Raw genomic sequence first — 17815 nt, 5'->3', positions numbered from 1 at the left:
AATTCATTCACTGAGATCTTACAAATATATTCGTCCTATTTAATGCCTCACTGTAACCACTTCATTTAGGATCGCTGAATAAATTAATTAACTATCATATGCATAATGTATGATGCCTAGTTAACCATGTAATCATAGTTTCGAATCTCATTCCATTCATTCTACTTTACTCAACTGAGTAGTATGAATGGTGATTACATTAAAATTCTAAATCAAAGCTTAATATACTGCTTAATCTTCAATGTTTATTGAATCAGCTATTTGTGTTAACTTATATGGATATACTAATGAAGTTTATTGTAGACATAAAGCTTTGTGTGCAACATGAAGAAGGCATTTTTAACCTCAAAACGACTGATTCTTACTCAGCAAGTCAACTATATATGTGATACAGTCCCTTAATCAGAGAGTTATTGCATGTTCTCTGAGCTGGATGGTTTGGTCGTAGAGTTTTCATCGTCCTTCTGAACGACATCATCAGCACAAACTTCGGGTAGAAGTGACATCTCACTAAAGTTTTTAAATAGTTTTCTATACAATAAGATTATATATAAAACTTACATCTTTACTAAGTGCTAGTGTATTGCGTAGATGATCTAGACGATGATTGATTTTCTTACGTCGTAGTCTTTCTGCATCTACCTTCTTGAAATATTGTTGAAGAGAAAAATAGTTACGTATATTTATTAGTTTAAAAATAATAAGTAAAATGAGTAAATAAAGTTTTCAAAAAGTAGTTGAATAACAAAAGACAGAAATAGATGTAATACTATTATAGTTCAAATGGTTCAAATGGTTGAGGATGGAATAGAAGAAGGTTTCGCTTAACGGGCTTCCGTGTCTAGTAGCAGTGGATCACCAATACCTCCAGGCAAGAACCTAGGCATATTAACGATAATAGAGGAAAAATGGAATTTGGTAAGTCATAATAATATGTTATCCTTAGTCCTTAAGAATAAGTCAAGTTTCCTCTTAAAGGACTCCTGGGAAGTCGCTTGGACTAGCTCAGTCGGCAGCGAATTCCAGAATTTGACAACTCTTACGGAGTAGAAGTTGTGTCTGCAGTCTGTTCTGCTATGTTGGGTCTCCAGTTTCTGGATACGTTCCAGAGTGTCCTTATCCTTTTGGAGGGAGGGAGGAAGTACTATGTTTCCGTGCTCTAAATGGGGAAGAATAAAACTGTTGAAGATTATGTGGAAAGTTCTACTGTCAAACTGGCCAAAAATGCGCTTCAATGTTCCCAGTGCAAGTGAACGAGAACACAAGTGGAGATAATCGAATGTATTTGGATACAAAATTAAAGAACATCTTAGTAAAATCTGAGATATATTTGTTTATTTAGACACATAAGTATTGGTACGAGGGGCTATCAGATATATATGCGCCACACAAATCTCATTTGATTTGTGTGAGGGCTGTTATACTGCCTAGGTGCCCAAACCGAAGGAGTTGGTTTTCTTAGTGGGCCACACCCCGAGCCTGTGACCTAAAGGTCTGGTCCACAAGGCAGTGGAGCATCGTGAGGAGATGCAGTCTCATGGTAGCCGGTGACCAACAATACGTTCATACGCCATTTGCTCCTTCAGGATACTGGAGCCCATGTGCATCATTGGTTTGAAATCAGGGTTTTCCAACACTCGCAGTTGGACCCTCCGTATCCACCAACCCGGTTAAAGCGCCAGATATTCGCTTTTCGTCCTTTCAATTTCGTAAACAACAGTAATGCCACGAGAAGGCAGTGAGTAAGACTTCCCTGAAAGAGGCTATATACTTGTGGCCATGTGAGAGCACTTGGAGAGTGAGAGTGGACTCTCTCCACTCTCGGCCGTACCAGAGCATTCGAGGACAAGATCTGATAACCACACAGTAAATTCTTTATTTGCAAAATATTAGTCAACTTTCTTAAACTTGATTGTTACTTCTACAAAATGTCAATCAATAGTCTCCGACTTCATCGTTCTTTCGTTTTTACACAAATCGTTCTCCGTTCTCGTTCTCTTTTCTTCGATCTTTTTAACGTTCTGCCTCCAGGTATTTCATTTTCGATTGATGATACATACTACTTATATCTGCCAACAACAGTAGCCAACACCACGTTACGTACCTTTATTTAAAGGTGTTTATTCTTAATCTAAATGTCTAATTTCCTCTTATGAACTACTCTTTGAAATTTTAATGAATTTTAAATGTTTATCTATTCAACAAAATATAGAAGACCTTGTTTACTTTCATTCATTGTTGATATTCCCATTTTGTTTATTTATATGAGGAAAACAATTTCGTTTACAAGGCTTAGTCAATTATCGAATAAGTCATTGATCACTGGGTAGTAATTATTGTCATATTCGTCTGATTCTGAATGCAAATCGAACTCTATAGAATCAGTTCAAATATCATCAATTATCTAAGTAACTAGACATCGAATGCATTATGTCTTGATGTGTTATTGGTGGTTGGAGTTGGTCTGCAGGAAACACTATTTGATCCAAGTTCATGCTAATTGACACTTATCATTGAAACTTAAATACAATCTCATAATAATTGATTATCGCCGTGGGATTAGAATTTATGTCACATGGCTACACAGTTTGAAAATTTGTCACTAATCTCTTTCAGACACGACTGATCTCTAGGACTGAGATGTTTACTTCAATATTTTTTTAGTTTCTCAATGGTATTATTTCCTGAAGTTCTAGTGAGAAGCAATAACCAGTGGAGTTCAACCAGGTTTGTTGGGAGATATCAACTCATCGAAGACATTGGTGAATGGTTTCTCAATTTCGTTGATTGGTTGAAGTTATACATTAACACCGTTGGATGCCGGCCAGCTAAGTGGTGTAGTGGTTAAGCGCTCACGCGCGAGACCGTTAGGTCCTGGGTTCAAATCTCGCGAGTGCGGGATTGTGGATGCGCACTGCTGAGTAGTCCCACAATAGGACGAAACGGCAATCCAGTGATTCCAGGTTTTCCATGGTGGTCTAGCTTCAATTGATTCATGATTTCAACCATATAAAATTACTAAAATCTCAACAAAACCTCACTTCTAATAAAACTAATCAGTTGATACACAATAGCTTATAAATCTAACTAATGACAACGTACAACAAACTGTTCAGTGTTTCTCCAGTTCCAATAGTTATCTAACTAAGGTTAGTTTGTAATGTAAGCTATAACATAGAAACATTCCGTATTGATATTTTGTAGCAAGTACCAATGTTTTTTTAAAAAAACAATCATGTATACATATGTATACATATGTATACATATAAGACCACCATGGAAAACCTTAAAAGCACTAGACGGTCGTTTTTTCCTATTATGGGACTCCTCAGAAGTGCGCATCCACAATCCCACACTCGCGAGATTTGAACCCAGGACCTATCAGTCTCTTGAGTGAGCGCTGAATCACTAGATCACTGAGCTGGCCGGCATCCAACGGTGTTGATATCTAACTTCAACCAATCCACGCAATTGAGCAACACATTAACCAATGTCCTCAGTGAGTTGATATCTTACATCAGACCTGGTTAAACTCCACTGGTCATTACTACTCCCTAGAAATTCAAGAAATACCTCATAGAGTCATTTATTTAAAGAAAGGTAATCAAATATTATCATTATATAACTTACTTTTTTCTTACGTTCATCTATTGTTTCCATTTGTATACAATCAATAGTATATTTTATTCTGATGGTTATTAATATCCAATATATCTATCCATATACAATGAAGGTATTCCTTTTGTTTCCTGTCTTTTCTTCGAAAAAGGGAAACTATTATTCCACTATTTATATCAATATTTTTTTTCTGGATTATTGATTAATTTCTTCTTTTTTTTTTTGTTTTTATCTGTGTTCTCAATAATTTTTACGGTTGGTTACTTATCATTTCATCTCATTAATACCATGACCATAAAGGTGGAGAAGGAGAATGATGAATATACATCAGATTTATTAATCATTCTCCTTTTTTTTGCAATGATAACTTTCATTATGATTTTTGACAGTCATGTTTATTCATGTGTATAGTTTTTGGCGCATTTTTTTGTTTATTTTGTTGTTGTTGTTGTTCCGTTTTTACCCCTTTTCTTTCCTCTGTTCTCCCCCCAGGCCCCCCTCCCACCTCTTTCAAAAACACAATTATTTATTCATTCATTATATCTTAATCCTAATTTTAACACTTTCAAATGGTTATTTATTTATTTATCATTTTTTTGGTATTATCCATTTCATCACTAAACAAAAAAGGGGTGGAGAAAAAAATTAACAAAAAAAAAACAAAAAAAGAACTATGGATTATTTACTAATTAAAAACCTTAATGTTTACTAATAGAAACACGAGTTGGTATGATGAAAAAGATTTTTTTTTCTTGTAAATTGTTTATTGTCTTTTGATTTCCTACTTTTTTTTCTTCTTTAATTCGATCCCCTTTCTAATCATCAAGATTTCTTTCTTCTCTTTTTTTCAGTCATTTTTTTGGAATCATCTTTAAATCTTCTTACTAAGGTATTGTATTCTGTGTGAGTGTGTGTGTGTATGGGGTGTCTTTCTGTTAAGTGCTCCGGCTCAAAGCTGGTAGGTCCTGGGTTCAAATCTCGCGGGTGCGGGATTTTGGATGCTCCCTGTCGAGGAGTCCCTTAATAGGACGAAACGGCTGTCCAGTGATTCCAGGTTTTCCATGGTGGTCTAACTTCAATTGACTGACGATTTCAGCTATAAAAATATTGAAATATCCACAAAAACCCCTTCTGATCTATAATCATAAATCAACAAAAAATGAACACGTTTGAGAAGAAATGGACCAACATAAGAAATGAATTGAAATGGTAGAATGTTATTTGGAATAGATGAAAGGATCATGTGTATATGTATAGATGGTGTGAATAGTTTCTTTACTGATCTATTTTTATTATAATTTCGTCCTATTATGGGACTCCTCAGCAGTGCACATCCATGATCCTGCACTTGCGCGATTCGAACGAGTGATCTATCAGTCTCGCGTGTAAGCGCTTAACTGCTAGACCATTGAGCTGGCCAGCATCTAACGGTGTTGATATGAATTGGTAGTGGGAGGAAACAACTGAATTTTATGGAATATTATATAACTCTTTCTGATGGAGTTTTGTTCTATCCATCTGAGCTAATTCGATCCCATTTCTAATCAAGATTTCTTTCTTCGCTTTTTTCAGTCATTTTTTTGGAATCATCTTTAAATCTTCTTACTACTAGGATCTTGTATTATTTTTGAGTGTGTGTATGTGTGTGTGTGGGGGTGTCTCTCTGTAAAATAGAACAAACCATAAATCAACAAAAAATGAACACCTTTAAAAAGAAAAGAACCAATATAAGTAATCTTCTTTCATATTGATAATAATGATTGTCAGATATATGTGAAATGAAGTATTATGTAATTGTATATTGATTAGTTGACAGGTTATGAAAATTGAATGACAAGACAAGATGGGAAAATGAAAGATGATTGAAAAAACTTATAAAATGTGAGAAAAACGGGGAGGAAGAAGAAGAAGAAGAAAATTCCGATTGATTTCACTTTCTTTTTTTTGGTTTATTCTGTCAAACATTTGAGAAATCTGATTATAAACTATTTAAACTATTTTTTATGTGTCCTTTTAAGGAACTCGAATAAAAAGGGAGAAAACAACAACAACAACTGAGCATTAAATGTTCCAAATGAATAGTTTTAGAATTTTTAATCTAATCAAATGGATCAGTGTTTAGATGGTGGGTAGAGATAGTCAACAAGAAACCCTGGATGTACATTTTGTGCTACATGGCACGGGTCAACAAGGTGTATCTGTGGTCTTGAGGGAACTGATGTTTCCTGACGGATTTGAACACTTTTTACTGAGCTTTACAGTCAGAGACGTTATCACTGAGCTATCTGGGCTGCGACTGACCTCTTGTAGGACTGAGATGTGTTTACAATTGATTGATCACTGGGTGGTGATCAATGTTATGTATGTCAGTTCCCTCAAGATTACAGATACACCTTGCTGATGAGTGCCAAGTAGCACGAAATTTAGGTTCAGGGTTTCATGTTAACTATCTCCAACCATCATTATATCTCAACATAGTGCATGCAATGTTGAGTCAGCTAGACTAGTGGCCACATTGCAACTGGGTCGATAGGATTCGATCTGCACTAAGAAAGATCTGATACACATGATATTGATCACCACCCAGTGATCAATCAACTGTGATCAGTGTTCGTTTAGAATGTTCAAAGGGATTGTTCAATTTGTAGATAAGAAACCATTAAGACCATGAACTCACCGTGTATCTGGTTTACTATAGTATAGGACTCCTCGGTATAGGAAATTCATTAATCAAATAGAATTTTAATGCAAATTCTGCTGACTTCATGGTAAGCATTGAACACTTAAGCTACTGAATCGTAACTCAGCGCTTTATATGCCTCCTTTAGATTTTTAACTTCAATTTTTTCGCGATGCTGTGTGATTCTTATTCAATACCACTGGAGGTAACTGCCTTAATCCTTACGTGTTTAAGCTACTTTGGTCATGACTTTTAACTTCAACTCCAGGAACTTCTGACATGCTAAATAATGACAAATTCACACTAAAAAACTATATTTCTTGGCATGTTTTCTGCTTAGTATAGTCTATAAAGAAACAAGAGGCGACTATTTTGGAACTCGAGACTCTAATTACAGTAAGCTACGAAATGTCCCAAATCCAACTTTCTATTTAATGACATGCTACACATACATTATTTCATTATCATAAATGATTCACTTAATGATCAATTTATTTGAAGTTATCAAGTCAGACCGTTGAAATGATACCTACAAACTTCTTGTATATAGTTTACTAGTAACCAAGATGACAGTTGTGAACTAAGGAAGGTGGTTTGCAGACGCAAATGGATTTCAAGTTGGTCACCATCAATAAAACAAAACCGACACAAAGCGACCCCTAACTTGGAATCCTTATGGCTAGAGGAAAAGAGCTAGACCAAGGGACACATCGTTCCGGGGATTGGAAGCCGATATCAAATGAATGAATAGCACTTGGGAACAACTGAAAAGGAGAGCTGAGGATAGAGTTGGTTTGAGAATCCTAGTTGGCAGGCTATCCTACACTAGGGATAACAGACTTCAGTAAGTCAGTAACTTGGGATTTTTCCATTCTGGCTTTAATTGGCTTTTTAATATGAGACTAATGTTTTATGTTAGGTGGCGGTTAGTCAGTTTGGGAACTTGTTTGACCTCGTTAGGCTTCGTGGTAGGTGGCATTTGTTAGCAAGACTGTTGGGGTTTGCTAACTAGCATGAAGTCTAGTTGCGTCAACAAGGGTTCCCTGTCAATCCACTTCGATCATCTAACAACTAAACAAAGTGAAAGAGATATACAGTCACCAACATTAGTAGTCGCATTAAACTTGGTTGGTGATATTCGAAATGTACTAGGGACTAGACAAAGATAATATCGACCACTACTCAGTGACAAATTAACTTAAGCTATTTTTTATTTTGCTATGTTGCAGAAACTAGATCCATTCAACGGTATTCCTCATCATAGATTGTTGATTATTGGTTCACTTTCATATGAATATTTTCATGGGGCCGTTTACTTACATAGTCGGATAAATGATCGTTGAAGACTTAGACGCCCAGTCTTATAAGGATGATTGATTAATGTCTGGGGATGACAATCAATGCAGTGATTGAGCGTCAACTTATTGACTGAGTGAGTCGAATTCTGGTCTCTTATGAAGATTGAGGCTAAAACGAAGAGCCCTAGGTCACGACAAAAGATGGGCTCAGTGCTGCACAATCTATATGTTGATATCATTGAATAATTGAGGCTTCAATACATTATATTGACACTATAGATAGGTAGCACACACCCTAATACGATTCCATCTGACACATTGCTAGTTCATAATGAAATTGATTTACAGAAATATTTATTTTCCAATTCTCCATTAATATGGGCTCTTTTCACAAATGATCAGTCGTGAAAAGAACAATTAACTAAATGGACGATTGTATTTTAGCTCATTAGTTTAAAGTTGCCTAGTATTTCTAGGCTTAAATCATCCATGACACTAGCGAGATAGATTACTAGATTCATTACCCAGGCTACTTACATTTTATTATTTCACTTTGTTCCAATACATAGCTCGAACATATTCAATCATAACAACTTTAACTATAGTAATGCTTGATGAAGGTCTCGATTTCTAAATGAAGCATTATTTCCTTCAACACTGTGTAATACCCCATTGATAATTACCAATGAGTAAAAAACGTACGAGGCGGCTAACTGACTACCTTCAATCATCCATTTTGTTTTGAAGTAGATTTTTCTTCTTAAGTGATATTATTTTTATTTCCTCTTAAAAAAACTGGATACAACCAGAAATGAAAGCCCAGGATAGAGTGGATCGGAGAATGCTGATCGGCGGCTTATGCTCCATTGGGGGTAATAGACGTAAGTAATTTGTTAAGAGTCAAAATTTAATTTTTGTGTGCCCTTAGGCATCAAATTAATTTCAATTCATGCAACAGATCATTTTGAATACTTTTAAATCCTCTTTAGGTAGGACTAAGTCATTAATTATTAACATAATAGGTGATAATTATATGTATAAAATGTCTACAAAGGTTTAAAGACAACTATTAAAATGATTTAGTGGGATAAGATAATAAACCACATATTATTGAAGTGTTGAGGATATATGTGCAACAAGATGCATAAATGATCTAATTTGAACAATGAACACTCATTAATATGAATGCAAATTGAGATTAATTTGTTGAAACCAATATGGTGATCTGGTGTATGACGAAATTTCAGCAGGGATACAGAAGGCTCGTCTAGCTTTCGCCAACTTGCATCATTTATGGCGTAGGCGAGATATTGATCTATCAACCAAAAAACGGGTTTACTTTGCAGCAGTTCGTTCCGTCCTACTTTATGGCAGTGAAACATGGCCGATAAGAGTAGAGGATATTCGTAGGCTATTAGTATTCGATCATAGGTGTCTTCGAAGCATTACTCGTATATCCTGGGACCACCGGGTAAGTAATGCAGTTGTTAGGAAACGGGTACTAGGTAAGGATGGCAAATCGATTGATGAAGTAGTGAAACTGCATCAGTCGAGATGACTGGGACACGTGTTACGTATGCCCAACCACGGACTGCCCCGACGTGCAATGTTTTATGGTGTAGGAGTAGGTTGGAAGAAAGCTAGAGGCGGTCAGACCAAAACGTGACACAATGAAGTCACTGACAAGTGGACAGAGCCATGCTGGTAGGTGTAGACTACCTGGTTGGGATCCGCGAGATGATAGCTATGAATGGTTAGAGACCTTGAATCACATGGCTCTAAATCGTTTGCAATGGCGAAGGTGCACCCACTCTTTGTGTTTTGCCAAATTCTAATCTTCTGAATTCTTCATGTCTCTATCTTTTTTCTCTTTACAAATTTATTTCATTGGATTATACTCCTTCAATAACATCTTCAAACCCTAATCTTTCGGTTTACTGTTTATACTCTTACTACTTCTACCACTATGGGATTCGAATCGACAACTGCATCTGTGTGCTAATGTGGTAAGGCAACTGGAAGTGATGTACGTACGTACAAAGTTCTACGTTGTAAATGACTGACAGACTATCTAATCTTCAGCTACAAATGATGTAAAGTCTTATCGACTTATTCATAAATAATATAAATATCATAAAAAAGAATACTGATATTTCATCAAATAGATTTAATGTTGTATTAACGATAATTAATCCAATCATAAACACAAAATTAATTTAACATTTCAGTTTACAATCCATTCACATTTACTATCCAAGAAAAAAATTAAAAAAAAATTACACAGTCCAATCCATTTGGATGACCCGAATGAAGTCAATACAATGTAATACCTTCTCAATTAAAAATCCCCTTCCTCATGATTATCCATAGCAACAACAACATGAATAAAAGACGGATTTTACTTCAGGATACACCAACTTCATTCATATTTTTGATTACAGTATGGAACAGTATCTACCTTGGGGGAGAAAAAAGCAAGAAGCGAATAATCGAAAAAATGCAAATGTTGATATCAATTAGAAAATGATGTTTAAAATGTTCTTTCCTAGTTTCTATTCATATTGTGTGTGTGTGTGTGTGAATAATCTCTTTCTCCTTTTATATATAATGTGTGAACACCTCTTGGTGTCATTAGGAAACGAAATAAATATGAAATGCAGGAAAAGGATAATCAAAGAAAAAATATGATAATATTTTAATGATTTAAATAAAACACACACACACAAACGAAAACAGTAAGGGAACAAAAAAATCGATCTGGCAATGATTTGGAAAATATCAACAAGAAGCAAAAAGATGAAGATCATTAAGAGGCTTCGAACCGAAAAGACGAAATGCAACGAAAACATAGACAATAACCAATGACAGCAACAAGGAATCAAAGTACATATATCAATAGTGAATACCTTATGCATTGAAATATATTGAAGAAAAAAACTTTCTTGCAGAAATAATGATGTTGCTGACTATTCGGACAATCAACACTGTCCCATTCCTACCTCTAAAAGAAACATCACTGAATGAGAAATGGAAAAGATTTCCCTATCTCCTTATAAGTCGAAAATGAACATAATTGATAAATAAATAAAACTAATCAGTAGTATATAAATATACACTTCCACGATCACCTTGCTAAATGTATGACACAGAGAGAGAAAAATGAAAATATGCCACAACTCATATCCTGATCCCTAGAAATTCATCACCCCCCTTAAAAGGTATACAAAAGAAAAAAAAGAAGCACAAACAGGCAGATACATAAACACACACATACACACACAACATGTATAACAAAATTGCACAAATAGCATAAACAGCAAAAAAAAACTGTGACAAACACCACCGGGATTTCTTTAAGGCATAATAAATAATCACTAGATGCATAAAAGAACCATTCCATTGAAATGATAAATATATGTATATAGTATAGTAAGTTGTCAGGAATAAATACAATTTCATGTATATGAAGATCATTGTATGGACCATATAAATATTGTGACAGAATAATGCACACTACAAGGAGTAAAACGATAGCCAATGTGTGTGTGTGTGTATGTGTCTGTATCAACATTGACTAAGTATTACAGAATAGTACAATGTTATTCAAGAAAGACGTGTATACAGAATATATATATATCTGAAAATTACATCATATTCAACTATGTCTTAGAAACAAGTATTTCTTATTTACTATAGTAGACACCCTTAGAAACAATTAAGGTGAATAACATTCCATATATAAAAAGAAAAAAATTGATGATCGATAAATAATAAAAGTTGGCTCAATGAAGGAATCAAACAAGGAAACATACATAATCCTATATGGTTTCTTTCGTATGGATTTAGTATAGTTACATTTAATTTAATCGACAAAATGTTCCCGGAAATGCAATGGAAAGAAATAATTGTAATGAATTATTTGTAAGTAGTAGTATATATATATATATATACTTCTTTAGATTCACATATGTATTGTGCAGTTTGAATGTTCCATAGATGATAATGCTGACATGTTGATTAAATAGCGAGTACATCATCATCATTGTTTCCATGACGTAGATTTCCACGTTGCTAATCAAAAAGAAAAAAATAGTTAAAAATTAAAGTCAATAGATATTTATTATTATCAGAAGGGGTTTTGTGGAGATTTGGTATTTTCATAATAATAATCATATACTCACTAGTGACTGACGTCGAGAGGTAAATCCAGGAGTTCTAGTGAGAAGCAGTGACCAATGGAGTTCAAACTACGTCTGTTATGAGATATCAACTCACTGAAGACAATTAGTGAACGGTTGCTCAACTTTGTGGATTGGTTGAAGTTAGACGTTAATACCGTTGGATGCCGGCCAGCTCAGTAGTCTAGAGGTTAAGTGCTCGCGCGCGAGACTGGTAGGTACTGGGTTCGAATCTCGCGAGTGCGGGATCGTGGGTGCGCACTGCTGAGGAGTCCCATAATAGGACGAAACGGTTGTCCAGTACTTCCAGGTTTTCCATGGTGGTCTAGGTTCAATTGACTCACGCTTACAATAGATATTTGCTAATTTGAATAAAAGTTTATGAATTACTAAACGATATCTAAAATCAAATGATAATTTAGTTATTGGAACATTTAGTTACATCCAGTTAACGAGTCCCAAATGGATCGAAATTATCATCATCATCATCATACGTTCCGCTAGTAGTGACAATTCGAAATATGCCAAAACTTTGTCACTCAGTAGTAATACAGAAGCATCCCACTTAGGATGTAACATAAGTTAGAAAATACTGATCAAAATCTAATCGTGAATACCGCCAAATGTAGGAAATAAAAACCTTTATAGATATCAAAACATCAACTGTTGAAGGATTTGAATCAGTAGGGAATTATCACAAATAAAACAATATAAATAAATTTCTTCACATACCTGTGGTAATCTAGATAAACTTGATTTGAATGGTGATTTTGACAAATTGGATTGTGAACTCGATGGGACTGTTAAAATGAAAAAAAAAACATACTTATGAATGTAAATATGTGTTAAATTAAAAAGAGTATTTGAAGATTATTTAATTGAAAACATCAAACATCAAACCAGTAGTACAAGATTATGCATTTCAAGTTAGGTCATTTCATCACCGAAGATCTTCAATCGATACTAAAGAGGGAAACTTCTGCTAAACAGTGGAAAAAAACCCCAGAGAGTACTTAATTCGTCTAAGCATAGGATACCTCAACAGTAGACATCCTAAACCTCATTGTCAGAGATGGAACCCACAACTTTTAGACCTCGCAGCTAGTTCGTTACATTTACACCAGTGAGCTAGTACATGTAGTGGAGTTATATTTAAAACTTCAGTCAGTTTGCGGTATTGACCGGTTACTTTATCTTCCTTTAAACCTTGAGATTAAAATTGCTTCATATCTTTCTTCCTGTACTACATCCTTATATACAACCTTTCTTTTATATATTATCACCACTAAATTAACTACTTCTATGAATTTGGTGCTCATCTTGTTGTACTAATGAGGTATGCCAACTTGGACCGATGCATATGTGTGCTTGGTCCTACGTTGTAGCTGACTGACTGATTGACCGGTTAAAGTAGTGTGTGACTCCTTATAGTTATACCAACACTTAAATAACAGATATCATTAGTCAGTAAAAACAACTTATCACCATAAACATGATGTTAAATGATGTAGTTCCTTAATGAATAGTTTAGAAACAAACAGTGAGTGACAGACAAACTAGATTTACATTGTAGCTGTAAATAATTCCCCAAAATCAATAGCTTTCTAAGTGTTCGACATTGGATGCTGACCACGTTGTTTAAGTGGACTTGTTTAACTGAAGGCTTTCGGTCATGCATCCGTACCAGATCACGTTTCAACTCGGCATGGGACACAGCTCCTACGTTTCAATAGTTAGCTAAGAACGAACGCCTCTCGATATATTGGTAACGTATCAAATATATCTTTCCTACCTCTTCTCGTCTGACTTCTGATTTCTATCGGACGTAAGAAGGTTTCGACAATAGAAGGTACTACTGGTCGCTAGTTGTAAAACAAGAATACCAGTCGTTTGATGTTGACATCAAACAAACATACACATACATGTAGATAATTAAAGGCTGCTTGACTTACCACGACTTTTATTCAATTGAACACGACCAATACTATCATCACCATTGATACTGTTCATGTTACATAGATTTGTATCATTATCAAGAAAACTACCAAAATCTTTGCTTAAAAATGATGCCATTACACTGTTTAAATCCATATTGGACACATTAACATTATTTTCATTTATTGGTGTAGTTGTGTCTATTTTCGGTGTTGTTGGATGACTACTACTACTCAATCTCGATTGAACATTATCTAATGGATAAAAAAAATTATGATTTTATTTAGAAGTAAAACAATAAATAATTTGATATTAGTCTTTATTATAAACTGACAACACCAGGTGTAGAGCTGTCGAGGACGTTGTAAAGCACTGAACTAGTGTTTTGTCCCAATATGAGATTATTACTCTTCAACAGTGGGAATTTACCACTTCATATGTGATCGAACTTGTGACCATTCAACCTCGAAGCGGATATGATATATTTAGATCAATGATTTAAAGCCTAATATAGTTTACACTCCCAATTTGAATCAATTTATGATGTCATATGAGGTTTTAAGGAGTGTACATTTTTGAAAAGTTTTATTCAACTAGGGATTTATTTATTTTTATTTAAACACATAAATATTGGTACAAAGAGGCACCAAATATATATGCGCCACACAAATTGAATGAGATTTGTGTGAGGGCTGTGATACTGCCAAGGTGCCCAAACTGAAACAGGTGGTTTTCTTAAGGGACCACACACCCAGAGCCTTTGACCTAAAGGTCTAACCCACAATGCAGTGGAGCATCGTGAGGAGATGTAAACCTATGGTAGACGGTGATCAACCTTAGTACATACTGAATTTTATATATTACCAAGACAAGAATAATAGTAATGAAAAATATTGAAAACAACGTAACATACTTATTTGAGAACACTGTACTTTTGATTCACCCAAAAATGGTGTAGACAATGGTGATATTGACGATGAAGATGATGATGAATGTGATAGATCTACACGATTTAACGTTTTGTGTTGTTGTAATGTATGACTAGTAGTATTAGTGCTAGTTGTTATGTTAGTAGAATTAGTTAAATAATGATTTGGACTTCGCTCAGCTGATGATGATGACTGATATATATCCCGATTAAACAATAAGTTGGATTTCTTCCTTAATAAACTTGATGAAGAAATAGCATCATCAGTGGAATTCTTTGTTGACAAATTGACTAGTGTTACAGTTGGTGATAAATTTTTGATTCTACAATAAGAAAAAATAGAAAATAAATATTAGATAGTTAGATAGTTTAAGGTAGTTGAGAGGTAAGCCCTAGGGACTAAGGTTTCGTGCTAATTGGATCTCATCAGCAAGATGTGCCTGAAATCCCAAGGGAATTGATATTTCCTGTTGATGTCTTCTGTCGATCAAGTTTTAAGGAGTTCAAACCTTACAGGGAACATCAATCGCTTCAAATTTGCAGGTACACATTTGCTAATGGTTGTCACCTAGCACGAAAACTATGTTAAACAATGTTTTCAGTAGACACAGAATATCAACATAGTGATAAGAAACCATGAAGACAAATAGCATAGTCGTAGAAGTGCTAATAGATGATCATTGATAGTAGAAAAAATTGGGAACAAACAATATGATTCAGGAAGAAAGAATGATTAGTATAGGGTTATAGATATTGTTGAGTTTTGATTGAAATCATGAATCGACCAGTTTTAAACCGTCATTGAAAACCTGGAAGAGATGGACGGCCATTTCGTCTTAGTATGAGAATCCTTAGTAGTATCTATGATCCCGCGGGCAGGATTCGAACCCGGAATCTTCGGTTTTGAGCGCGAATGCTTAACCTCAACTTGTAATGACACACAGTTGAGTTACATCTCACATTCTCAGTGAATGACAGGTTCGTGGAGAGGCAGAAGAAAAAAAGAAAAAGCTAACATAAACACAAGCATAAGATTACAAAAAAAACAGATAAAACTTTGTATTTACCTTGGATTTGTTGATCTTTCATCTGTCAACAACATTGGAGTATTTGTTCTTGAAGATGTACTAACTTTTCTTCGTGAATTCAATGTACTAGCTGAAGTATTCGTTGACGCACGAAATACTGTTTCACCAGATCTTAATGCTCGTAGACAACCTTGTGCAATTGATGTACTATTATTATTATTATTGCATAATGATGTAGAATTATTAATATTTATAGAATTTGAAATACTGGATGTCATTGAATGGGATGGAACGCATGTAGCCGATATCATAGATGATAGACTAGACGCTGGTGAAAGTGAACCATTTGTAGATGTCTCATAATAACATGATGATGATATTGAAGGCTGATGTTGAGTTTGCTGTTGTTCTGTAAATGATGTCTCATCATGACTAGTAGTATTATTTAATGATGATGTATATCCACCAGTACTAGGACCGTAGCCGATACCAACACCACCACCACTACTACTACTGCAACCGTTGTATGATGATGAAACAACAGTTAATGAACTGTCACGACTTGTTGTTGAACTGCCTAAACTACTTGGTTCAGTTAGATTACCAATAATTGAAGATGATGATGAATTGGATGGTAGACGATTTAAAGTTGTATGTGTGACTTATAATGAAATGGATAGATAAGTGAATAAAATGAATTGCTTTATTCAACCAAAAAACTATGAATTATAGATATATTGCATTGAACATATTAATTAATAGATATAGATCAAAATACTATCTTTGATTGACATCAAGTTTGAAACTGTAATGTTTGCCAGGTATTGTCTATGTCGGTTACATTTTCAGTATGAAGGCTAATCGGTTTGTGATAAACAGATTATTAAGACCGCTAACAATAGGTGTAGCGCATAAACCCACAAAAACTTTACAATCAATATCGTGAAGAACAAAGAACACGACGACAAACGGAGACAAACCAAATATCATCTACAAAGTTAAATACAGAAGCTATGAATAGCATTGAGTGAGACAAAAAAAGTCATCCGCTCCGTCTATGTCTATGTCAGCATCAGCCTAAGGTTAAGTGTCACGACATAGTTTCTCTCATATCACTGCATGTGGACAACTATAGATATGATGTCGATTGATAAAACGTCGAAATACCGAAAAAAGGAAATACAAAGAAAGCTAGAGAATCCTTAGAAGTATTCATCCCTGGTAACGCACCAATCAACAGACATATCGGGATTGAACAAATCTATCAATCAATAAGGAAAAGAATAAACAACTTCAAAGTCAAAGATCCGGTTAGAGGTGGAAAGTCAAGACAGACAAACAAACAAAGGCTATATATCTATGGACAAAAGATAACCAAATTCTAGAGTCAGTAGAACAAGCAGCTAGTCAATTGTGAAGAAATTCCACCGATTCACTTCTTATTGAATTATGTGCTGATGATGTAGTCAAGGTACGCAAAGGAAACTTCATGATTAAATCATCCACGCTCAAAATCCTCTTCCTGAGCCACACATATTCTCTATCATCTCAGAGTACAGGTATATTTATGTTAGTTACGCTTTGAATGTGAAGATTGATAAAATTACCATTCAGCTGACCATATATATCATCAAAGTAATAGGAGTTAGATTAAAAGCACACAAAACCTATTAAGACAATCACAAAGAAAGCTATCAAAAAGAAATAATCGAGCATCTGAGTAAGGGTTGTAAGCCTTACTGGAAATGATAATTTTTAGTATGGGGTTGTGAAAATCGTTGGATTCCATTAAAATTATGAACCGATAAATGTGAAACCACCACTGAGAACCTGAAAGCACTAGACGGCTATTTCACCCTAGTATAAGACTCCCCAGAGGTGCGCGCCCAAGGTATCCACGTAAGACTCGTAACCAAAATATTAGACCCCGCACCCGATCGCCCAACCCTTAGACCACCGAACCGGCATCCAACGGTGTTAATGTTAAACTTCAATCGATCCATAACCGCAAAACCATTTTCCATTGTCTTCGATCGGTTAGAGTCCCGCGTGCAAAATATTGGAAGCGCATTGTTGAGGAATCCCATACTAGAAGAAAACAGCTGCCCAATGTATATAGGTTTCCAGTAGTGTGTTAACCAAGATTGAAT

General features: G+C 35.0%; 1 protein-coding gene across 1 annotated transcript in view; it reads right to left on the bottom strand.

Moving 5' to 3' along the window:
• Window positions 1–11613: 11613 nt before the first annotated feature.
• The window catches only part of Smp_162900 (tyrosine kinase), a gene marked incomplete at both ends in the record, with an annotated part of 78041 nt that continues 71839 nt past the window's right edge, over window positions 11614–17815 (bottom strand). Inside the window, 5 exons of the mRNA XM_018790241.1 lie at window positions 11614–11667; window positions 12507–12574; window positions 13727–13963; window positions 14623–14960; window positions 15705–16326. Coding sequence (XP_018655604.1) covers window positions 11614–11667; window positions 12507–12574; window positions 13727–13963; window positions 14623–14960; window positions 15705–16326 — 1319 coding nt within the window. The remainder of the gene's footprint in view (window positions 11668–12506; window positions 12575–13726; window positions 13964–14622; window positions 14961–15704; window positions 16327–17815) is intronic.

The sequence above is a fragment of the Schistosoma mansoni genome, chromosome W (genome assembly GCF_000237925.1).
Source record: "Schistosoma mansoni strain Puerto Rico chromosome W, complete genome".
Taxonomy (NCBI): Eukaryota; Metazoa; Platyhelminthes; class Trematoda; order Strigeidida; family Schistosomatidae; genus Schistosoma; species Schistosoma mansoni.
Note: the sequence above shows the minus strand (reverse complement) of the source record. Positions and strands in the feature narration are given on the sequence as shown.